Source organism: Ischnura elegans, chromosome 1 (assembly GCF_921293095.1).
Source record: "Ischnura elegans chromosome 1, ioIscEleg1.1, whole genome shotgun sequence".
In the NCBI taxonomy this organism is placed as follows: Eukaryota; Metazoa; Arthropoda; class Insecta; order Odonata; family Coenagrionidae; genus Ischnura; species Ischnura elegans.
The window spans coordinates 29,322,707-29,348,506 of NC_060246.1; the positions used below are offsets into that span (position 1 = coordinate 29,322,707).

A 25,800-nucleotide genomic window follows, 5' to 3' on the forward strand; every position below is an offset into this window, starting at 1 on the left:
TGCCTCAGCGGTCACTTCCCTTCCCTCGCGTCGGCCAGAGCCGACGTCCGGTCATCTGTGTTGAAAAATTCGCGACAGCTATACCCGACGTCAGGTGTTCTGCACATGAAAAAGCTTGTCGGCTCCACCCGACGTCTGGCGCGAAAGGGTTAAGTGAGGAACATACCAAGTGAACTTTATTTTAGAGACATTGAATTCTAGGGTTTCAATTCCCTCAAGCTAACACTTGCATTCATTTTTCAACCTAAGTATCACCTTTTCGTTACTATTGTATAATGGTCATACTGGATAGCTATTTGACAACCAATTTCAATGAAATTCTTACTAACATTTCATTCGACTCAACATCAACCCTCTTCCTCGTAATGTAGTATTTATCTTAGACTTACTATAGTTATTCTCATGCTTTACTTGCTCAATGACTCAACACACAGTGAGGATAGGTGAGGGTAAGGCTCTCCATGAACCTTGCTCCTCAGCCTGAAGTTGATCAAATTCAGGGTAACAAAACCCAGAACAAGTTTCTTTCCATTGGTCTCCTGTGATTTAATTTTAGGAAGACCCACTATGGAAAATCACACTGGGAGGATTCTAGTAGGGCTGTCTGAAAGCTTCATCAGAATATGAAACCAGGACCCTTCAGCGTGGACCCCATCACTCTGCCCAATAAGGCACTATACTTGTGTTTCTGAAATAAATTTATAAATAATTCTATCAAATGCCAAAACCACAATATTTAGGACTTTTCGTAAAATCAGGAAGTAGTTCAGAGGAGGATTAAATTCATCCTTTTGGAACTTTCATTAAGGAACCACTTCAGAGATTACCATCTTTTCAATTTTTCAAGAATCTAGAAGGGAGGCGGCTGACCACCTCCACTGATCCTTAATCCATAGCTTGACATTTATCTATCTTATATATTACCTAGCTATTGATGTGGGCTTCATTTCCTTGCATTTTAAAATAAAGATTTGCTTTAAAATTCAATTGAAACCATAGAAATTAATCAATACAGATCTCAATTTAAATGAGAGTTCAATGAAGATAATAGGGAAGTTCTAATGGTGCAGAGAACAAAATTTAAGTTATTGGAGAGGCCAGCGTAAATGCACTATTGGGGTTGTCAATATGAAAGTATAATACATTAAAAATTAGAAACATGAGTGAGAATACACAGAGAGAGGAACAAGCTTTCATCAACATTACACAAATTTAATTGAGCAATAAGTTACAAGGTCCACAAATTATTAAGCACTAGAAAAAGGAGAAGGAATTGTATTACAAGACAAGATTTCTTGGAATTCAAAAGATATTTTTTTCTTTGAAACTGAAGATTAAAAGCTGATGGATTGATTCATCGGGTTTTTGATAGGTGAGCAATCAATCTCAACCTGTATATGCATCCCTTTAAAGTATGTATGTATCATCATGTAACTCATGTATTCATACGTCACCATAAGAGCGCGTATAAATCAATGTAACTTGACATAAGGAAAAGAAAGGGATAGGGAGAGAGAATACAAAATGGACAAAGATGATAGTGATGTGGATGATGGTAGAAGCCACACATCAAATGGGAAAAAAATTAGCCTGACTAAGACAGTGTTGCATTTTTACCCTCTGATTCATGGATTTAATCTTCCATATCAATATTGTCCTTTTCAATTTTGAGTTTTGTGCTTCTATCCATTTATTTCCCCTCACATCAAATTATATTAATTTATCTAGGTTCAATGATACAAAAGTATGCATGCATCCAATATTTCAGGAGATAAATCTACACGCACTCATTAAGTGTAAACACAACTGTCAAATGTGGCCAATATGGAAATCTCTCTTTTTATACGTATATATGTGTAAGTACACATTAACCCTCTCAGTGATATCCTTCTTTCTAGGGTACTGGCGAGAAATGCAGAGGATATTTTCATAAAATGTAGCAACTAGGTAAAATACCGATACAAAGCTAATATATTACATATCCAGGCATGGTTTTTTTGAAATTGATGAGGTTAAACTGGTTAATATTGTAAAAATATTTTTACTTTTACTGAAATAAGTTATAGCAAATTAAATAATGGAGTACGTACCAGCCGATATATCGTCCTACTGCACTTTTTGCCCGAGTTGCAAAAGCCGATACATATAACGGCCTGCCGCACTAAAAGAGTTAACATTACAGTCATAAAATTTTACTGCCTATTTGCTCCACCAAAAAAAGTCCAAAAATAATTCCCAGCATAGGGAAAACCATTTCAGTCTTTGGTAGATCTAAGTGTAGACTATACAGGGGAGGAAAAATTCCCAGGCTAAGGGCCCAAGAGAGAGGAATCAAAGTACTGCCCGGTGAATGAAGTTTGAAAGTGACATAGTGTATTGTCGAAACCTGGGTCGGTTATTCCAACTTCTGTGGAACATACAACAGTGTATTTTTATAAAGTTTCCTGTCACCAAGTTCCACCAAATTTTGCCATCCAGCCTTAAGTTGATCCCAAGGGATTGCCTTATCTTTCTGAGGGCCTAGCCAATGACAATGAAAATATTTTGCAAACTTCGAGGTACATTGTTCTAGCTTATAGGATTCAAAAAAACATAGATAATTACTTCAAATGTCATATTTTCATTACTATGCTAAATACACAAAATATACAGGTGTTTAGGTACATAACTGTCATTACATTAAAAAAGATCTCACACAGGTCACTTTCAACTTCTATAAAGAAACATCACATTTTATCAGTGCATTAGGTTTACATTGCTTTGTTTTGAACACAAGTCATGAAAAATAGTTCTCAATGCTTCTTTGAATTAATAACTAAATGCAATGACTGTCAGCAAGGTATCCAAGTAAAACAGTTAACATTTTAAATAGGTCTGAAACTTATCATTGGCATTTAGAAGATTACATGCCAAACTTTTCATCTATTTAAAATATCCATTCATATATACATACTTCAACAGAGAATAGGAATGATGCAAATTTTAACAAAACTTAAGTCATTAGTATGTACAATCATCATGAATGAAGTCAGGAAAATCCTTCACTAATGCAAAGAAATGGTATATGCATGATTATTTCCAACTGTAACATAATTGGGGATCTAATCTCCCAAACCAGGTGACTGAGGCACATAAATCAGATATTCCACATTGCTAGATTGGGGTCAGAGTAACTTATCATCAATGAACCAATAAGAGTTCCTGACTAGATGTAATTCACAGTCCTCGCTGACGAGCTCTCATTTTATCTCCAATCAGTAGGTATTCCAATTTACTTGGTCCCTCTTGACCCCAAACGCTATTAATGAACACTTTCTGAGGGGGGAAGTAACTGTCATCTAGTCATGCAAACCAACCCCTCAATTCGTCACCTATCTTGCGGTGTATATCTAGATGTGGGTGGATGCACCTTAGTGCTCAACCTGGGCGTGCCAAGGCACTACATCTGCGATGGTCCCAGGGAATTACAAGACGGAGAGGGGGAGAGGGAAGGCACAAAAAGTCTTTGATGCATAGTTGCACAATCAGGATAGGGACATTCATTGCTCTCATCCCCCACCCACTAATATCTTTGCGTGAACATGGGTGGCTGCAAGCCCTATCCTCATTTTGAGTCCATTCTGGCTCTCAGCTTGGCATGAACTTTGATGAATTCAGGCTCAGGAAGGTTTGCCTTATCATCTTCTTTTTCCAACTGTAAGAAAACAGAAAAGCTCATTATTGCAAAATAAAAGTATTTTTTAAATTCCTAAATTAACACAAATATCTTTGAAATCCCAGAATACTTATATGTAAATGCTTTTGAACAAATATGACTTACATAGAGGTAAATAGAATGCAAGTTCTGGCAGATGGTGAGGTAGCTTGTATGAAGCCAGGCAACATGCCACCCTTTAGGACTAGAGTTCTATGTACTGCTATGCAAGTCAAATTTGTGCAAAATAGTACGCCACTGAGCTACAAGTCAGCTACCTTGATTGGTTATGCCATCCAGTGGGAGATGACTCATAAATGCTTTCCTCATTCATACTGACAACACAAACTACACTTAAAAATTTAAGTGCCATGCTTATACTCATCACAGAATTTAAGTTTTTACATTTCCTCCAGATCTAATTCACTGCTCCACTGCTGTTCGATTCTGAGCTGTTTCTATAATGTAGGACTCAATTCTTTAACTACTCCCATGAAAGTTCTCGGCCCGGGTATTTATCTAGTTGATGATTATAGCCTAGACCTCTTCATATTCTTCAAAATTTTGCCAATTGATTCATTATAAGTTAAGTGCAAGAAATGGCTTCGGGCCACTCACCTAAGATTACTCAGTTGTGCTTCAAGGAGGAAAGAATCACCATGGAATATAAATTTGTAACACATGCAGTACATATGCAGCAGCTATATTTAATCTGCCAACACTACTACATGATGCTTGATCCGAAACAATATTTTGTCGTGAGTCGTACTACTTGGAAAAAGTACCACGTGGCCACAAGTGAAGGGAACTGTACAATAGACAGGTCAAAGATTAGAACTGCTCGGTGAGCGATTAAAAAATTTCCTGAGGATCCTGGGTAGTCGTCATCATAAGGCCTTTCTTCTCATAAGGATGACTCTCCCAGACGACATTTTGCGAAACCATCAATTTTGTAGGGCACATCTGATTGGAGATCATTTGCACTATAAGGAGCGACTCTTCAATGTGTCCCATCAAATGAACCAAATAAGTGCCATTTTACACCCCAAAAACTGGATTCCTAATTTTAAGACTCCAATAAGGAAATCTCAAGCTTCATTTATAGGTAGAGATATTCTATGAACAGAGAAATAGAAGAACAGTAGCATTACCTAATATGATGAGCAGTTTGAAGTGAATGGCTTACTGCAAAAGTGAACTAACCAAGCACGTAGATAATTATCATTGAAAAATTGTTCATTTTCTACTGTAAAATTTAATTTTAAATAGTAATTGTGACATAGTTACAGACATATGCCTGCTTTAACTATAAAATAGAACAATATTTATTAATTTTTAATTATAAATGGCAACCCAAAACAGGAAAAACTTTAACAGGTAGAATACAAATGTCAGGAATCAGACAATTTGTATGAGTGCTTGAATAATTTAAGTAATAGCAATAGTGTGAAGCATGAATATAGAGATTTGATGATAATTCAGCCACAAGACTGCAAGCCAAAAACTTCATCAGTTAGCCAAGAAAGCCAACACATAGCTATTAGAATGTTATTCCACAGAACATAGAGATTAAACTTTGTCCACATAGTTCCAAATGCTAATCTTATGGTAATCTTTCAGAAGGAAGTAATTCTAAGCAAATGCTAATATTTCCCCTCCTCAGCAACCATTACTTAAGTCTAAAACTTCCTCATTCCACTTTCTTCTCCATCCATTTCACCTTTCCTATTCTCCTTCATACAAATATCACGTGCATTCTCATTTTCCTTCTTCAAAGCCCACTCTCTGCTCTGTAGAATAATAGTATACGCTCCATGTCAGGTGCTTAATCAATTGAGAAACCTTTTACATATCACCTATATCCTTTAAATAAAAACTGCCTTTGAAAAAATTACCCTCAACATGGTATTCCTGCTATGTCCATTTTCCTGTAAATGCTACCTACATAGACTATTCCACTCACTCAATTACATGGCCCTTTACTTTGATGTTACTCTTAAGCTTTTGCTAATAAATCCACACAAAACCCAAATACTTGGGGGTCCTTGTAATTATTCCTAATGCCTGACAGCTACCTCTGTTTACTGAATGCTATCACCAGTGCCTAAAATATTTTAAAAATTTAATATTAAGCCTTACTAACCGTTTCTTCCAGTTTCTTTGCTCTCTCTTCTATGACCCTTTGAAAGGGCGTCCTACTGCTAACACGCTGTTGCTCCTGCTCCCGTCGAGCTTGTTGCTCTCTCTGGCGCTCCATTGCACGCTGAAGCTCACTCTTTTGGTTCAGGACACTTTTTCCTCTGGAAAGGAAAAATATTTACACACATTTATTTAGTGACATTATGCAAACCACCAGGTTAAGAAAAAAATATTTTATAATTAACACCAAATTATACAAAAGTTGACACAACAATTTTGATTCGTCTTGCACTGCAATCCACTTAGCCCTTTGTTTCTGTAAGAGTCCTTAGCGAATGATACAACCATGTAATTATGAGACTTGACTGGATAGAATAGTAGAAAAACCACAAAATAATCTCCAAATTCTTGCAATAAGATTAAGATAACAGGCCAAATATGTTCATCTCAAACTTAAAGGCTTAAAAGTGGTGGGTGCCTCTCATACCTGTGCACTTCTTATGCAAGTCAATGTAGTAAATTTACCCCAAAATCATTAAGGATCATATTCAATTGGTTATATAAACAAATAAAAATGTAATGATAGGGAAGTATGATTTTGGGTGGGGGCATAGTAGGATTAAAATGTGTCTTCTGGTATATGGCTCTGGAAACTTACATCTTTTGGTTGAAGAGGAGCTCTCTGTGCAGGTTTTTATGATCAACTGAGTCAAGACATGGGTTTTGAGGTTTGCGAGGTAGGATGAGGCCATCTTGGTCCATGGTAATTGCCGATGAACCTCCTTTATTTCTGTTAGAGCCCTTAGTCAGTCCCAAATGAACACCTCCACCTTGTAGCTGGGCAATATTCTTTCGGTTGTTCTCCTGTTGCTGGGATGTGTTGTCACAATAGTCAGGCTCTGGTATCATAGTCGGATACAGAAAATCTGTAAAAAAGATTGAAATTAATTTCAAGAATTTCAGAAGATAAGAAAAATATTTTTCATCTTTATCAGTCCCAAACAAATATTTCTGCAATACCATTTTGTATCTCGTCAATCAAGTTTACATGTTTTTCAAGTATAATTTAAATTAGGAGAAAAATTCTGGCTGAATTACAGGTTGCTTTGCAATGCAATCTTTTGAAAGCAAAATGTGCCAACAGTTCCAGTCAAATGCTTTCCAAATATTTATTCTGGTATTCAAAGTAGCTCAGTATGCCATCTTTTCAAGTGTGAAATTATTTTTTTATGCAAACGAGGTTAAGAAAAAAATATATTACAATTAGCATTAAATTATAAAAATTTCACACAACAATTTTGATTTTCCTTGCACTGCATTCCAAAATATACACTCATGTCGCTAAGCAACTATCTACATAATAACATTTAACATTAATAAACCAAATCTTTGGATAAATAAACGAGAAACTTCTGAGAAAATCAGAAGAAGTTCCGGTGGGAGAGATACACATCACCTATTTTAAAATTAATATTTTCCATTCGCCAATCTATTTGCTGACAAATAAAATATTTCACAGCTCTGATCATGCTTTTAAAATATTATAACCCCACTAATATCAACGCAAATGATATTACCATTTCCATTTTTACCTTTCCTCTCAGCGTTAAGTTTGTAGGCGTAGTATAACCGATCCCCACCTTCAAGCTACTAAAAAACTTTTTTGAACACGTAGGTTAGATGCTTCAAGACAGAATCTTCTCGCCATTAAATGACTCCTTTCCGGTACACTCGATCCTTAGTAGGAATAGCGCTTAAACTAAATGGAAACATTGGGTATAGCGTAGGTAAGTTACTTTCCGTCACCTTGGATCAGCCTCACTTAATTCAGATGAAAACAATACACAATACATTTATTTTCTCTGAATCCCCTATTTGCCTCATAAACGCTCTCGTTCCCGGAGTTCGTAAAAGGAGTAAGTGGGCAACATATTGCTAATTCCTGGAAGTGCAAACATACTTCCGTAAAATAACCCCGCATCCGAGCGTCGTGATGTGCCGGGAAGAAACTTTTCCTCAACGGTATTGATAACACAATGTGTAATACCCATCGACTACAGGGCCGCTAAGAGACATACGAGGAACCAAGGGACCTTTCTCACTGCAATCTGCACGGGGGCCAGTGGCTTGGCAAGGGGGAGGGTCCGGGGGGTACCGGACCCTCCACACCCGAAATATATGTATAAAAACAATTATTTTCCTTCATAATAGAAAATAAATATTGAAAAATCAAGAATTTTCAAAATATTTCTTTAATAAATGAAGTTTTTCGATGATGAAAAGAGCTAAAATTAGTTTAAAACCCTATACCTAGTACCCTGTTTTTAAAAAAATTTCCCCCGTGGTTTTGGACCCCTCCCCCGAACAAATTCCCGGATCCTGACGGGGGCCGGGAATAAACCGCCCTCAGGCCTCACTCGCTCTCGGTGGTCATCTAAGCTCACCCCGATGACCCGCACAACTATTACCGATTTACAAAATAAGCACGAATAAGGTTGAAAAAGTTCATGAGGATATTTTGTTATTCCTAAAATTCGGCACATTTAGGTAGCCATTATTTTTTACCGGATTCATTCCGCGTCGACGCGCTCGAAACTGTCGTCCACCAAATATGAGTCGACGTGGAATTAACCCGGAAAAAAATCATCAATCTGATCACCACGGTAGCCTCCTTAAGACAGTTAGGTACTATTTATTAACAATTGGAGTAAAAATACAGATATTAGCACGCTACGTGGCCATTATATGTTTTCGGGAGATGCAACCCGCAGGCGTGTAAAAATTACGATCTAATTTACAACACAATTTTATTAATCATTCTTTGGTTAGGTTGGTCCTTCATGCAGCTGATAGAAAAAAATGGAATAATCTCCGCCATTCAATTTAATGTTTAAACTGATGAGTGGGGAAAATTGAAGGACATATTTAAAACAACAGATCTTAATGGAAATATTAACAACAAAACCTTAAAGATAGATAACGCCTCAGGATTAACTAATATTCGGACGACAACTTGAAAACACAGGGGCTACAGCTATCAAATTAAATAAGGAAATGAATGATGCTTTACCCAGACAACGCACTCGTCACAATCATGATTATATTAGACCTCCACATGGCTTTCACTGCTTGAAAGTGTTCAGTGCACAAGTTTAGAGAGGCAGTTCTCCATCACTTGCTAGCTCTTATCGATTTATGAATGTGGGGCAGGTCTTAATTTGGACTGTCCTTCACCACCATGCTCATCACAACTGAAGCCTCGCTGGAAATAAAAAAAAATCGGGAAAATACTGCGCGGCGAATCCTGAATAGCCAGTCATATTTCCACAAAATAATTTTAAAAGCCGCCATGGGCGCAACTCCAATTTTGACCTTGTGACGAGAACTCGTGGTCTGAGATATCCCAATGAACAGCGGGTTCCTTGGGTCTTCACCAAAATTATTTTCTTAATTTAAGGTCGTTTTAAAAGTTAGTCAATTTAACAGTAACTTTTAAAGTATTTTCGCAGTATTTTTGGGCCAAAAATAATTCACTATAATTATAATAAATAATACGTTTACCCTGGAAAGTTCAATATTAGTCAATTCATCACATAATTTTAAGGTGGGAAAGTATTCACGTACACATCAGGGATGTAAAAACAAACTTAGGCGATCACAACATTTAGGGGTGAACGAGTAAGGGGTGACAACTGCCACCCCCGGATTACGCCTCTGCAAACCGCGTCTGAACAAGAGGAATAAGTGCCAATAGCTCGGATCTCATTAATATTCACACACTGATCTAAGATGCGCATGAGTCTCATCTTCGATGAAGAGCAGGGAAATATAAAGTGGGTTACACTAAGATTCGCTGACTATACTCGTGCGAATTCCTCATCTACAAACATCTTCATCTCCTACCAGGTGCTTGAATACCCTTATCCACATATCTTCGTATACACTCAAGCGGAAAAACTTGCTTTGGGACGTGGCTCAATCGCACATTCTCATGGTCGTAGCCAAACACATTCGGGGAATTGGGGGAGGGGAAGAGCTTACTTGGAAGGGGATTCATTTTGAGGAGTTTTTAGGAGTTACACCTTTCTAACATTTTGGGAGGGTTAGATTCCTTAGTCCTCCACACGCTCCCTACGGCCTTGCACATTCATAAGATATTTTTCTGCGGCGCCGGAAAGCTAGAGAGGGAAACAAAATAAAGGCCGGCGGCGATACAAACATTCGGCCTCTCACCTTCGCCTCTTCCACGGTCGACGTCTTCGAAACCACCGGGGTCAACCCTTTCGAAGACACTCATCTTCTCCAAGATGCCCCGAGTGGGCTTGTGGACGGGCCTTTGATACACGTTGTGCCGCTGATACATGGCGAAACACCTATGTCCGCTGGAACTCGGGACGAAAATGATGCCGACGGCAAAAGGACGGCGCAGGGGCGGGCTTCGGGGGCTACACCCGCCCCTTAACCGCTTGCGCGGCTTCTTGTGTGCACCTACTCTCCGCGGTCCCAATCGCGGCCCTCCCTTTTTTCTCGCTCGCTCCAAGGGGGGGAATTTTTCCACCCTCGCGTTTGGCCTCCGCGACGCGGACTGGAGACAACAGGTAACGACGTCCGAGGCCCGTTTGGTGAGAAGCCCCAAAAACGAGACACCACCACACACAGCATCGAGAAATGGGATTGGAAAAACCACATGGACCGCCGCTAATGCTCGAGAGAAGACGATTATGCGTCGACGACGTAACTTTTTCATGGATCAGTTAGTTGCGACTGAATCGAAAATAGAAAATAAATACATGAGCAAACGGTTTTTTCTTAAAGCTTGCCTCAGCTCGATGAGTCGAAGATCGAGCATTCTTTGAAACGTAAAATCAAAGAGAGGGAGGCAAATTATTGTAGCGGGTGCGGTAGTTGATGTCACTGTAAATCTTGCCTGGCCTAGTTTTTTTCAACGACGTGGCCATTCATTCTGCATAAGATTCAGCCTATCCACTCACAGAAGGGGGAGTGGAAACCATAAGAAGTATACCTTGCGTCCGAGAAACCTTTTTCCCTCACTCACAATTTATACATCTGAAAGAATTGTCGACTGCAAACGTGTTTATGATATAACACGGGCAACGACCCATCAGAGCCTCATTACGAATGATGAGAAAGCTTTTGAAAGGCTATTGTTTACCCAATTTAGTGTCTTGTGCTGTTGAAGCGATACCGATTAACAGCAACTCAAATACAGGACTGAAAACTTCATCCAAAACAAGTTAGGAAAGATACGCACTAGAGCCTATTAAAGTAAGTAATATCATTTAAAATATATTTCGCCAGGCCCAACAGCATTTCACATAAATATTGATTGACGATAGTGGTTTTACTTCTGGAAATTTGCTAGGGTAATTTTGCAGAGATTAGAAAGATTGTTCACATAAGGTCCGACAGTCTCAAATGAATAATAGCATTAATACAGCTGAAAATATTAATTTATAGTGAAATGTACTTACAGTTGGCGAAGATTTTACTCAACGTCATAATCACTCAATCATTGCTCTTATAACATGTAGTTTAATATGCTTAATAGATACATACTAAAACAAACTTAGGGACTCCGTAGATTCATTGAAAGAGTGAAAGTAACAAAGTTGGATAGTTACTAAAGAGACATTTATTTTATTGGATCCCTCACTTATAACTCATCGATCGATCCATTTGATCATCTTTACCATTCCTTAGCACCACAATGCGAATATTTTAGGCCTAGTTATCTTGGTTGCTGTCATCATACATGCATCCTTACTGATCATTTAGTAATGCATATCTTGACCATCACTTCACTTCCTTTACATGGTATCGTATGTACAATGACGACATGAAGTGCTTTCAGGAGATGAATAGCAGGAAGAAAGAGCATCTGCTGAGATAAAGAACAAGGTTATTGAAAAAAGCGGGAAAAAGTGACCAAACCAAAATAATTAACTCTGCACCTCGTTGTCAACTAACTTTGCCACATTCACAGCAACTTCAATTGGCATAAATTGGATTTTATAGTCCAGGAAATGAGTCAAAATTCCACATATCACTGGTTGGACGGCATTTCAATCATAAAATTGAGGGATTTCAACAGTTTTTTGGGAAATTCTATGGAGTGTGTTATCTTCTTTGCTTTTGGTTATAATTAAGAGCCACATATTTCTCGGACTAATCCCAACCACGTCACGCCTAATTACATCAAGTTAAGTAATGATAAGCAATGCTTTCAATTTCCTAGACAAGGATCTTTACCAATGCGAATAGCCGTATTGAAGAGTAAGAGGAATTGAGCGTCCATTGAATAGGGTAGTTTCCTTCATCAAAGAAAACGAAAGGTATTGATTGCGATTCGTTACCCACCATTATTGCATTCATGATATATAATTATTTGGTTTTAGAAATCCCAATTTAGACGAACGTTAATGGTAAATTAAAACCTCATTTGAAAAAAGCCAGATTGGCGGCCATGCGATGCCACTCCACATGACGCCACAGGGACCTAGATTCTATACGAGTAAATAGGAGTTTTACATTGTCTGAGATTACCAATGCATGCATGAGGCACAGAGCCCAGGGAAACGTCTCTTAATAATCACCTATTAAAATTGCCTACGGTCCGAAAGTTTTCTTCGTTTGATAGGGTATTAATAATCCTTATTTAAGCCAAGCGCTACCTGCTAGCAGCCTGCATCTTATTGTTAGAAGCGCTCATAGCATCGCACCAAGGTGGCCTCGGTGGACCAAGCGGCAGCTGGAACCAAAATGACGTCACCAGGGCTTTTCCCAGCATTCGTACTTAGCCGTCGCGTTTTCGCGCGCTTGAAAATTTTCACTTTTCATTTAATCGTGAAAAATAGACATCGTCATTTAAAAATCTAAAAGAGTGAAATACGTACTCCAAGAGTGATAATATTTCGATTTAGGCAATAAAAAAATAGGAAACCACCCTATTCATATGCCATGCCACACCCTAGCCATAGGGTTCTGCTTCCAGTAGAAAACACATATAACCGAGATGTGAAATGTTAGAAGATGAAATAGATTTTGTCTTCACCAAAGCGTGTAATCATGATTTTACGTCCTGGGGTTTCTTCAAAATTTAATACCAACACATTCGAATGATCAAAACACGAAGGATGGAAAGTTCTGATCGCGAGGTAAAATGCACGAAATAAAAAAATAAGCATGCGAACCACGCCGTTACAGAGACATATGCCTCGAGGGAAAATTGTTCCACATTGTGATATTGTGAGTGAAAATTGTTCCGCCGTGTGATATTCTCCAGGGGTCTACAAAAGAAAATTTTGGTCGATCGCTAACGATGAAGTTATGCGCTCAAGGCTACGAACTGAAATTGGACTCCAGATTTTGTTTTCAAACATTTGAACTATGGGTTGTTTCATTTTAAAGGAAATCGATGGCTTTATGGCAGCTCCCTCTTCTTTACTCAAAATCCCTAGTATGTGGCTACCCACATGATCCTCCATCCGAAGGTCAAACATTGAATAATTGAAGCACGATTTTATCATCGTATCAACTTCATGGGGTTAAATTTCTATAGCTGATGCTCTAAAATTTGAGACGAAGTTAAAAACTGAGTTTCTGAGGCATTGGATACGTAGATAATTGTAGTATTTTTCTTCATTATACTGTATAGACAACGGAGTGCCGTGGAAAAATATGATGCATGCTTTTCAGTTCAGCAATTTTGGTAGGCATACCTGCAATACAGGCATTGAACTGTCAACAGAAAATGCATAAAAATTACATATAGTCAATATTACAATTACAAAAAGGAATAATCGTTTGACTGGACCGGGCGTTTAAACGAAATTCCTCACGGCAATCCCAGAGGTATTCAATGTCAGCATTGCCACAGGGTTAACAAATGCTATACAAATCCTTCACTGTCACCTTCATTAAGTTTTCAAAAGGGTTTGATGAAATTCTCAGCAATCCTCATGAAAATCTAACCCAAGTCTCCTATTAGCTCATGATTCTCTCAGGGTTGTAGAGTCCATTTTATAAAATAGACACCAGAAATAATATTTTCCCGCATTTACGGTTAAAATAATGGAATGCAATTTACATTCCACAAAAATTTAATAATAGCAAATCGAAATCGGCAATTTATGACCATGCAACAACAAAATACGCAGCTAATCACTATAGCCATTCATTGTGAGCTTGGAATGTGTTTCGATATCTCTCTCCGTAAAAGTTCTTCACACTATCGTATCGTCGGCATCCGCATCGTCTAGAGTAATGCATGAATATTACGCTTAACGAATTTTTTTCACCTCGCATACCTCACACTGAATTGTTCAAATGATATGAATAGAGGCTTATCCTCCACGTGTTTTGAGTTATTCAAGGCATGATTGAAGTCATTGACACTATAAACTTGCGTGTAAAGGAATGTTTGCTCATGCATTGTGGCTGAACTTGACCCTCATCATTATTCCGTGGACGAGGATTGGACACCACTCCGTTCCTTTCCGCACGCTACGACAAATTCCTGGAGAAACACGATAGCCTGCCAAGCATGTATTACCTACGTGTCTGTCATGGGGATGCCCTCGTCCCGAGTAACGGAAGTTTCCTTAAACAAGACTTTGCACTACCCAGGGGTTGAAAGATGTGTAACAAAGGGACGATATCCCTTCAAGTAAGTATCGTCGCGGAGCACATTAGGGATATACATGTCGATAGCCAAGTTCTAACTACACGTACCTCCAAAATAGCAATTTTTCAGGGGAGGAAATAAACGATTAATTTTTAAAATTGTACATAGTTTTCATTGAAATTAAAAACCAAAAATACATAAAACTGAAAAAGAAGCATACATTTGCAAACAAAGAATTGTTTTTTGCTTGAATTTTATTTTTTATTAACAGTATTAGCAGTATTAACTCAGACCGGCCAAATTTTGATATAAGTATTGTTAGAACTTAGCCATCGATACTTCCCTTCATCAAAGAGTAACTTAACTTTCTTCCGCACTGCATTACATCGAAAAGACTAATTTAGCTCCCAATCATTAATTTAGTGATTCGCAAGGGGAGCATTATAAGAAGCGTAAAACACTCCTTAGTTTTACGAAAAACTGCTCTGTTAATGATGACGAAGGAAAGACAAAGCCTATGACAACTGACCTAATGAAACGAATGAAAATGAAAATAAACATGATAACATCCATAATGGTGGGATGAGCTGAAACTGAGAAATACAATTTATTCCAATTGTTTTGCAAAAAAATCCTTTGACCTCTCATTTATCTAAAGCTAGCTGCGTTGATACGTAAATGCAATAGTAGTAATGTCGAACTGAAAGCCCCAATCTCGCTCAAAAAAAATACACCAAATCAATGAGTGAACATTCGAGGAAGAAGAGGAAAAGTTCACCGTCATAGAAGCGAATAATGGGAACAATAACATTTTATTTAGACAATAATTTAATGAATTAAACTGAGTTGGTGAGGAGTCCAGATAAAGTTTACGACCTGAGGCATCGAATTTTTTTCGCATTCCATATCCATCTTTTTAATTCGCTTCGCACCTTTTGAGTCGCCATTCCTTCAAGCCTCAGACACACGCCGAGTACTGACTCCCAACGAAACGCTTCCTCGTCTGAGGGAGAATTTCACATCTCCGCGGCATGATTGATGGAAGCGCATTATAAGATCGCAAAGCAAGGGTATTGCTCTGCCACAATTGAAAAAAAAGAATGTAGAACGCTCAAATGTGATCCTATCACGACTAAGACAAGCGAATGAAAAAATCGAGTTCGAAATCGAAATCGATAATCGATAAGAAAAATATGCCTGACAACAAACAATGGCGAAAATGAAGAGAATAAGACGAAGCGTACAACTATTAACCCTTTATACAGAAACCCAATGCTGCTTCTGAGCAACTTCAAAAACGGTTAAACTTTCTGCTCTATTTCGTAAATATCTAAACTACCCATTATTTTGTCGTGTAAATTTTAGTGATGAAATATTTAGCTGCCACGATAACTATGATTGAATGAAAAATTTTCAAGTTTTCAGAATAAACAATCTTGAAAGTCGATTTCTCCCAGAATAAGCTCTGAGTAAGAAAGGGTTAATAAGCTGAATTGTGGTCATTACTGTAAACTGTCAATGCAGTTGAAGTTGAAAATTGCGAAATTCATAGCTGATACGACTAAATTAGAAAGCTGGTTTATCAATTTAGTTTTACTATCGCAACTTGGCGTCATAAATCTCGCGAACCATTCCTGCTTCGCAGCCCACACTAAAGCTTAATTGGTGGACAAAAATATGAAAAAACGGGGTAAAGGCATAAATAATGCTAATAGGTGAAGAGAGGAAATATTTATAATGAAATTTCATATTCTTGGAGAAAGGTATTCTCTTCTCTTACAGTGTATTCAAATCATCAGCGGAAGCAAATACGCGTCCTTAATCACTATCGTGAACGAGAAATCGAATAACGTCTCTTTAACTCCTCTGGCTTTTCCAAGAATTTAGATTCCAGTAACTTCTATCAGCAGGTTATACATCGTAAATGGGCATTGGATAAACTAAAACAAACCAGAGCAGCGGAGAGCTTTTACGAAAGAGCATGCAGCAAATAAAATATGGAATCGTTGCGATTAAAACGAATCTGATGATCGTAGAATAAAATGATAAAGTAATATTAACGAAATATAATAATAATGTCAATATAAATGCATTTCCGTCGCACGCCCGAAATATCGAAAATTCTTTCATCAGTGCATCATTAAAAATATATGAGAAAGTAAAGACCAAGAAGCGAACTATCTCTCTTCGAATTACGGTTCCGAATATTTCCCATTCCAAAATCTTTGACCGATAAACATACGCAAGACGGACAATAAATGCGACTTTTAAAATAGGTTTTTGCTATCACATTTACATATAAATTTCTACATTTGCAACACAACGCGTCGAACGAGTAACATAGATAGAGGAATCAACTAAATTTCTGCTATAAAACAAGAAGTGTACATCAAGGTACAGTCACTAATTCTAAAAGGCGAATATCAAAAGGGATTTTACGCTTAAAAAAAGTCATGGTAGACTGCGCCCATGAACGTGGTCCTAGACAGAGAGAGAGACCTTCTACACATCTTCTGCTTTGTTTTTTTCTGGAAATTCATCCACACCAAAAAACCTAAAAACTGGGGACCTTTTTTTCTATTTTGGGGAAAATGAGCTGAAGGAAAAAGGCGATGGTCGTTAGTGGAAAGGTCAAGGGAGGAGGAGGAGAAGGTGGAGGGACAGGTGGGCGTGGCGCCCAGGCGGGCATGCCGCCGCCGTCTGAGCACTCCGATAAAGACAAAGGTGGCGTCCATCCGGAGGGGGGCGGGCGCCAGGAGACGGGCGCGCAGTTATTCCCGTCCACTCCACCCTGAATCCCATATCAAACGCCAGGGCCAGGACATTCCTATCGTTTCACAAGTTTCGCAGAAAGAAGAGCCACGGGAAATATATCCTTTAGTATTACTTATTCAAAACTTTTGATAACATCAAGATATATTAATTAGAACCTTGTTAATTTCCATCCGTAACTAAAAAAACGGAATATAACATTTAGTTTTTCTCATAGGTAGATTTATGCGTGAGATACGTCTGATTACTGAAAAAAGACCACTCAATATAATCTTAAGGTGTAAAGGTAATAGCGTAGTTTTTTAAAAATCATGTTATGCGTCAGAAATAAAAAAAAGACCGGAAGAGGGGAAGTGATGCATTTCATTAAGAGGACGTATCACTCACACTTGGCCGGTCATTTTCGTGAAGAATTTCTCATTGAAAACGCAAGTCCACACCTGCAGATATTCAGAGCATGCTGAGTTGACCCTTCATCGACATTTGCCCGTATTTTATATTTAAAAATTTTTTCTCAGAATTTTCTCAAATGTTATATCAATACATGTATTTGAGATACAGGCACATTTCGATAAGGCCCATATATACTATACACCGATACACCATAGCAACTCCAACACGATACATTTTTATAAAATTCAAATATTTTGATAAAACTAAAAAAGTGTCAACGAGTTGGAGAAAAAACACAACCAGCCGTGAGGGAGTAATGTGCTCAGATACCAGGAGCTTCTTCATCGAAATCTTTGAATTATAATAAAGAAAAATACTGCGTCGACGTAATATACAATTTACAAGTCAATACTTTGCCGAGAAGGAGTCTATACATAAAATATGCACCACTATACCCTATATATTCTCAAATATAAACACCAATATTCACCTTCAAAAGGATGTGAGTTTTTATCGGCGAGGTTTTTTTTACAGTTTTAGAGGGAATACTTTTTTGAGTGGCTAAGGAAAATAAAGAGGAGGATTGATTTCTTTCCGCTACGCAGCTCATTTTCCTCCAGTCATTGCCGTTGGAATATTCAATACCAGTGGTACAAGATGAGAGACATCGATTTCAAAAGAGTCGAAGAAAAGATATGTATTTAACTACTTTAGTTTTCATAAGGAAAATGTTATGAGAAATGTCATCTCTCATATGACAAAAGACCCACCACATCCGTATCTCACGTCAGAGCGTTTCCGCAGTGAAACTGAAGAGAAGATAACAAAATAATCATTTCCGTTTCCGTCTTAGTTTCCGTGGCCTACCTGGGTTGAGATAATGAGTGCATCTGATTATACTGTTCACACACAAGTTGCAACCACAAATACTGCTTCGCACTCTATTTTTCCGTCAAAATAGATCTGATCACGTTAAAATATTTCGGATTAACTCGCTATTACAAGATAACTACCAAGGGATGTGCTTAGGCATTGAAATTGCGCGCCTCAAAATAGCAGGTAGCAGCAAACAAGAGAATAGAATGCTGAGGCAGGGAATTTCAGGAATGGGGAGAACGAGGACACATACGGCTAACATCCACAAGTGTTATGCATCTAGCGACAGAACTATTCCAAACCGTCGAATAAAACATCTTTTCGCAAGACCACATCACATTGATAGCAAGAATGCTTTATCAGCCGCAAATTTTTAAGCATCGCCTAATAACGAAGGGACTTCATATGAAGAAAATTAAAATTTATTAAAAAGACAGGTAAGAGGAAGACTTAATCAACTTGAAATAAAACGATCCTGACATGACGATACCTCCACTGCACAAACGCTCAACAATCCCCAACCGAATCAATCAATTAGAAATGGAGGTGGGCGATGCTGAAAAGCCGAGCGCATTCGTATTGTCGAGCTCCTAGATCAGCGAATTTGATTCGGTGGGCGATTGTTGAGCGTTTGTGCAGAAGATGCATCGATCAGCTGCATAGCTAAACTGATCGAGAGTTTAGAGATAGCATCAAGGAACACAGATAATGTTTACTAACAGCAATAAGGTAATTGTTTCAAAATGTATTTTAATTCACTTTATAAATCTGCCTAGACATGAATAAAAAATTAGTGAGAATTCTTACAAAACCTTACAACCAGATAAAGTTCAGACTAGTTACGAGTATTTTTCAGCAGGATGTGCAGCAAGAGTTGACTTCCACATACGTACATGAACAGGTAGCAATCGTTGGAACTGAGTTTCCATTAAAGTTTTACGTTTCGTGATACCTCATACTGCCAACTGGTCCTGGCTATCTTTATATTCCTAGTCATCGCAAAAAGAAGTACCAAAATTCTTTTATGGTTACTGCATGTCATCTCTGCAACACCCTGCCCAAAATCACTTTAAAAATTTTTCTGTTGCTATTTTTAAGATGAAATATAATTATACTTATGTTAATTGCTGACCACAAAATGTTGTTATTATTTTGTATATTGTAGTGATTACTTGTAGTAGTGTTGTTGGTACATTTAATAACACTATTTTAGTACAGTTCATAATAAACTTTTTAAAAATGTATGCAGATGAATTTTGAAAATTAATTACCAAAATACTTAACTTTTAGCTTTTTCATTGTGAAAATTGCATTTATTTATATTTAATTTTTCAATATCTTAGTACCAAATTGTTAATTATTCTATTTTTTGCTCAAAAAATGTATATTGCTTAGCTCTTATGGTCCCCTGGACAATTAATACATTTTTATTAATTAATTTAAAAATCATAAATGCTGTACTGATGAATGCCTAAGCTCACTTTGAAGTTCTAGGAAAATGATGTCATGTTCCTAAGCTACGAAAAATGCATAACACAATCAATACGAGTGGATGCTTGTTTCACGACGGGAGATGGCAGCATGTGGATTAGGAAGAAATGTGTCCAGGGGAGGATTGATGGAGATGATCCGGGGGCACGGGTTGACTGGAGCATCACGTGAGGTCGCTGGTCGAACAGAGCAGAGATGCGGGCGGTGCGGCGCGTTCAAAATAAGAGGGAGGGATGACAAAGAGGCAGTGACAAAGAGATGAAGTTATGGCTCTCCATTCCCTACTTAATAAAAGACGAAAATTCAAATCAAGAGGTTGAATTTCACCCTCCAAAGGTCGTCGAAAGCTTCAGGAATAACCAGTGCTGTCATGGCGCCGGAACGCGCCAGAACGCCGTTCCGGCACTGGTTAACAAAAGGCATAATAGTCAAGTAAGTATTATTTTTATCAATTTTTGCCACAAAAATTCTAATATATACATTTGTAACCAAAACAAATAATTCTAATAAAATTTAAATAATAAATTGTAATAAAAAACACACAGAGTAATATTTCACTTCTAAAAAAAGTTAAGGGCGTTCCGTCAATACTAATTTTGCCATGATGTCACTGCGAATAACGACCGTTACCAATAAGATTAACTGTGGATAGTTAATGAAAGAATGGAAATAATTCGCCACCACCTAAAATAAATAAACAATGCACGTGCCAAGAAAAACCGTAGTGGATCAATTCACATGTTAGTTTCAAGATTCGAAAGAAGAAAATACAAAGTGGGTAAGTCATGAAAGCACAGTAATTAGCTTTTGAGGAGGAAACATCATGACAACACCTAATGTAAAATTTTCCTCAGTCCATTGAAAAGCTTTGTTTTGCATCTTAACTGCAGTATTTCTGCTGAAAATTTTTCAAAATGGTGTTCAATTGCATGGTATGTTCGCTCGTAAGCGCGTTACGCGAGTAATGACATCACTGAAAAATAAATAAAATACCGAAAAGAATTTGGCTCCACATTCTATCTCTGGAGACGATGGCAGACTCATCCGTCGAAACGCTGGCACCAATTACCTAAAACCCCATCCGGTGGGAATACCGAGCTTTATTCCTTTTTCACTGGCTGCCTTTAGGTACTGAGAGTTTATTGACGCGGATGGTTAACGTCAAAATCAACAATGATCTCTGTCATATGCTAATGTACTCAAACATGGGAGAAAAACAATGTTTTTTTGGTGCCACACGAAAAATGCTCATTTGCTTTCCATCCCCTTCCCGAAAGAACACGACAAAAAGTATCCTCAAATTGAAACAATGAAGGGCAGGACATGATTAATTGACTTTACATTCCCAGAATAAAAAAATGGAGCAACTTTCATACAGAAAAAGAAGACTTCTCTTTCCGCAAGGAGACGGAAAAAATAATGCATATACTCGTGAATGAGACGCGCATATTGACGCCGAGAATCCAATGGAACGTGACACCTCACGACGGAAGAAAAATAAAAGGCAGCTTTAACGAGACGTCATCCGAGACTGCCGAAGAAAAGATGAATGACTGCATTTTTTTCCTCTGTTGGAACGACGGGCAGGCCCTCGCGGCGTGAAGGGCAAAATAATATGGGCTCCCGGAGTTTTCGGTAAACGTAAGGACACTGACGGACGTGAACACACAACTCGGCATACGGAGACATCGGGCTGGAGGCTGCCCTCTCTCATTCAGATGGAATGAGATACATTGACGTCCCGAGAGCTTAGTCATCGAGTCTAGGGGTCAGGCACTGCGTGGAGCCCAAAATGACGTCACAACGAAAACTCTCATCAGTAATTCAGCTTATTTGGAGTACCTATGTTGTTTGCCCTCAGCTGAAATCTAAGAAATATTTACTGATAGAAAGTAAAGGAAAATAAAACTAATTGTAAGCTAGATGTGACTTTCAAGTAAAAAAAACACGATTGTTGTACTTCTATTGTTGACTGCCGTATTCTCTTTATGTTCAGATACGTCTTGAAAGTTTACGATGCTACTTAATTGAACTATCTCCAACACAATTGAAAGCATTTTAAGATTAATATTTCAGTTAAACATTGTATTTATGTTTAAAAATAATGGATGTTAATTGATGATAAATATGACGTAATTATCCGTTCTTGAGCGAAATAAAAAAAATTAGATTAGATATATAAATAAAATATAAAGTAAATAAAAGTAGATATGTAGATAAATAAAAGAAATTGGATAGATTAAGAGAGGTTACGGCGCGTTTATTTTTCTGGTCACAAAATAATAGTTTTTAGATTCTAACATACCTTCAGGCACTATCACAAGATGAAGCAGTAATTCACCATCGTGATAATAATATCATTTTACCCTACCGTGAAGATGGCCGATTTGCGGACCAATGAAAATTATTGAACAAAATCGATCAATTTAATAAATACAGAATAATAGTTGAAAGGTTGACGTTAAGTGGAAGTCAGATTTAAGAAAATTAAAATACAACCGAATTATTTAATTGATCGCAATAATGCGGAATTTAAAAGAACTGATATGAATAAAAATAAAATTAAGAATAAATATATCCAGTGGCGGATCTATGGGGGGCTACGGATATGAATTGGATACCTTTAGGTATCCAATTTACACTAGATAGAAAGGTAATTTTTTCCAACCCCCACTACTGCTGGAATTTTTAACCCCCCCCCCCCTCGTCCCTATCCTAGATCCGCCACTGAATATATCCATCCTCTTATGGAGCCTAATTAATCTATGAAAGTTATTTCAAAGTATATTAAAATATGGAGAGAATCGAATCACTAACAGAGTATACACTTAAAATTGCAACGAACGAAGAATGAACTCAAATTAGAAAAAAAATGGCACTAGACAGTTCATCACCAACGGAAAGCATCGAATCGCTTTCATTGAAATCCGATCACAGATCTATATACCCCTCCAGCATTGGAGAAAGAACGAATGCCAAATACAGTATCCTGCATTTTTAAAAGGGACCATTTCATTGATTTTCAGCGATACTGATAGCAAGAAGATCCAATAATAGTAGGCATTTTTCTCGTGAATAACGGAAGGAAATATTTTTGTTGAGGGATCAACGTTCCCTGCCATAGAAATCAATCTACTGTATTCACGCACGTAGGTTTTGCGGGACTGAATCTATCGGCAGTTTATTGGAAAATCCCACGACACTTGGAAGCCGTATGCATGCGCTCTTCGCGTCGATCACCTCAATTATTCGGCCAAACCCAGGATAGACACTGCACACACACTCATCCCTCTGAGAGACGAGTGAATGACATTTCACGGTCGCCCTTGTGCGCAGTTCGATGCTCGTTGAAGCGTTGAGGTCGGCGGGCGCGCGCCTACCTCCCCCAAAGGCCTATTTCTCCCCCCACCCTATCGCTTTCATACCTCACCGTTGTCGCATTTTTTTCCAGTAAACAGCGGCGCCACCGGAGTGAGTGAATCATGAAGGGTGAGCAGCAGGATTTTGATTTTCTCTCTCTCCTTTTCTCTCGAACGAAATACTATGCAGAGGCCGATTCAACGAGTGGTAAGGAAAGGCTAAAACGACTCCCTTGGAAAATATATAAGGATCTGGATGAAATTAATCCGGGTTTCATTTTAAGCTCAAATACAGCAATTTTCTTCGAATTGTAAAAAATTTCCCGAAGCCAGAGTTCATGAATGACCATTCACAGGCAAAATAATTTAGTATGAAATCCACTTACAATTACCACAATACATTGTGGTAATTGAACGTGAAAATCATAGTTACTCTAGATATAATGGTTAGTTAGAACTAGGTATTTTCAGGTAAGACGCGCCCTTTAGAAAGAAATTTGCACAAGGAGAAGGAAATTTAATTAAGGTATGAAATTGTTATCACGCTTATTTAACCTATTATTTATCTTATGCCGTCGGAAAATATTGAATTCCCGCCCTACATCACGGAAAGATCAGTATCACGCTTATTGAAGTATAACCTGATAATTTAACCAGTAAGGAAAGTTACCTTTTTTAGGACCTATGGGAAAAGGTAGAACATCCAAGCAGGTGATTCCAACCCTTATTCTAAGTAAATAATGTATCAAGATACAACATCTTCGGCATTAAGCGAGTGACCGAGATATTCTTCGAGCGTTCCGAAAAATTTCGTAGCGGGAAGGAGTGCATGCGGCCTTGAGTCGGTACCTGCTAATTTTCGATAATAAACTTGAATATTCAGCCAACTGGATGGTAAAAAAACGCAATTGGCAGGAACAGTCATTATTCTTAATTCTGAAAATGTTCCACATTTTAATCACTCTGTTCAAGATTAACATAAAAGAGATCTGACCATTGTATATATTAAATCACATGATATATCAGCTATTTTCAGAACGCGTGATAAATGGTATAGTGACATCTGCCTAGTCCATTTCCAATCAAGGAATTCCCGACGAAAAACGGTTTTCTACAAGTCATCTTTTAGGATATTCATCACCTAATAATACCGAAGCTATAATTAGTCATCGTGAGCAATACATCTTACCAATTCACCTGATGTGGTTAAGCGTTAACGGAATATAAGTTAAACGCCATATTTAAATAGAGGCGTTTAAATTTTACGTACATTCACAGTAAAAAATTAAATGAAATATGGCCTCCAAAAGTGCGAGTTACAGCCAGTCGTTCGGCTGTGAGTAAGAGTAGATATGAAGACGATGAAAATTCGGCAACTGTACAAGGGACCAAGTTAGAAATGGATATCCGAGAGACAATGTGTGTCTGATAGGCTAGCTACAAGGATAGTGTTTGTTTTCACTTTGTTGATTTCGACTGGAAATTGCATTTCCATTAAATTTAATGATCAAAAAGAAGTAGAAATGTCAGTCTTCTAAGTCAGTAATTATTTTAATATTTTTCCATTTGCATAACAAAAATGAAGTTGAAAATAGCTTTTAACGACCTAACTTCCAACGAAAGCGCTCTAGTATGAATTTACTCGAAAGGCTCTGGTATAGAATAACGATTTTCAAGAGGCATTGACTATCAAATTCAGTCTGTATCACATGGGGTACGAAATTATAAATCTTCAAGCTGCTTTTTTTTTACTCAATCTCATTAGAGTAAGTAGAGTTTGCCAGTTTGCATATACCCATGCGTTCATGAGATTGGTGGCTTTAAATTTCATGCAATGCATGAATATTATGATGCATTTTAAATACTCGTTCGGACGTGTATTTGGGTTGGGCAATATTGTGCCTTGCGTTGCACTGGATCAATAGTTTTTATAACTCATGGACAGGCAACGTATTTTTTTTATAAGTTGGTGAATAGCTCGATAATTTCTTCTGCCGACTTCTCTCCCCTTCCCGACTTTCGATTTTTTTCACGACTCCGTAACTCGGCGGGGTCGAAAATGAACACGTCACTCCCCTATGCAGTCGACGCGCGAAACTCGGCAATAAACACAATAGGCCAACAAAGGATGTGTTGGGGCTGACATTACGGGGAGGTAGGATGAAGGGGAGAGGGAACGTTTTCCGAACTCCTTTCGAAGCAGAAGCAAATGCACTTCCATGGGCGGAGACACCTTCCCACACCCTAATCCAACAATTCCCAGCGGGGCCGCCACCCGACAGAAATGAGTGTGGCACCAGTCACCCAAAAGGAGGGGGGTGCGAAGCAGTGGGTTAGCTCCTGGGAGACTCTGGGGCAGATATAGGAAGAGGAGCCCGATCTGATCCTCCCGATCCACAGCCCCGAATCCCAAAAGTTTTTGAATGCACAAA

The 25,800-nt window shown here is 38.1% G+C and overlaps 1 protein-coding gene across 2 annotated transcripts in view; it reads right to left on the reverse strand.

Annotated features, from left to right (window-relative positions):
* Nucleotides 1–2,599: 2,599 nt before the first annotated feature.
* Nucleotides 2,600–25,800, reverse strand: part of LOC124157785 — a 262,840-nt gene continuing 239,639 nt past the window's right edge. For both annotated transcript variants that reach the window (XM_046532803.1, XM_046532812.1), the window contains 3 exons: nucleotides 6,492–6,759; nucleotides 5,838–5,994; nucleotides 2,600–3,694 (listed from right to left, as the gene is read on the reverse strand). In XM_046532803.1, the coding sequence (XP_046388759.1) occupies nucleotides 3,605–3,694; nucleotides 5,838–5,994; nucleotides 6,492–6,759 (515 nt within the window). In that variant the 3' untranslated portion in view covers nucleotides 2,600–3,604. The remainder of the gene's footprint in view (nucleotides 3,695–5,837; nucleotides 5,995–6,491; nucleotides 6,760–25,800) is intronic.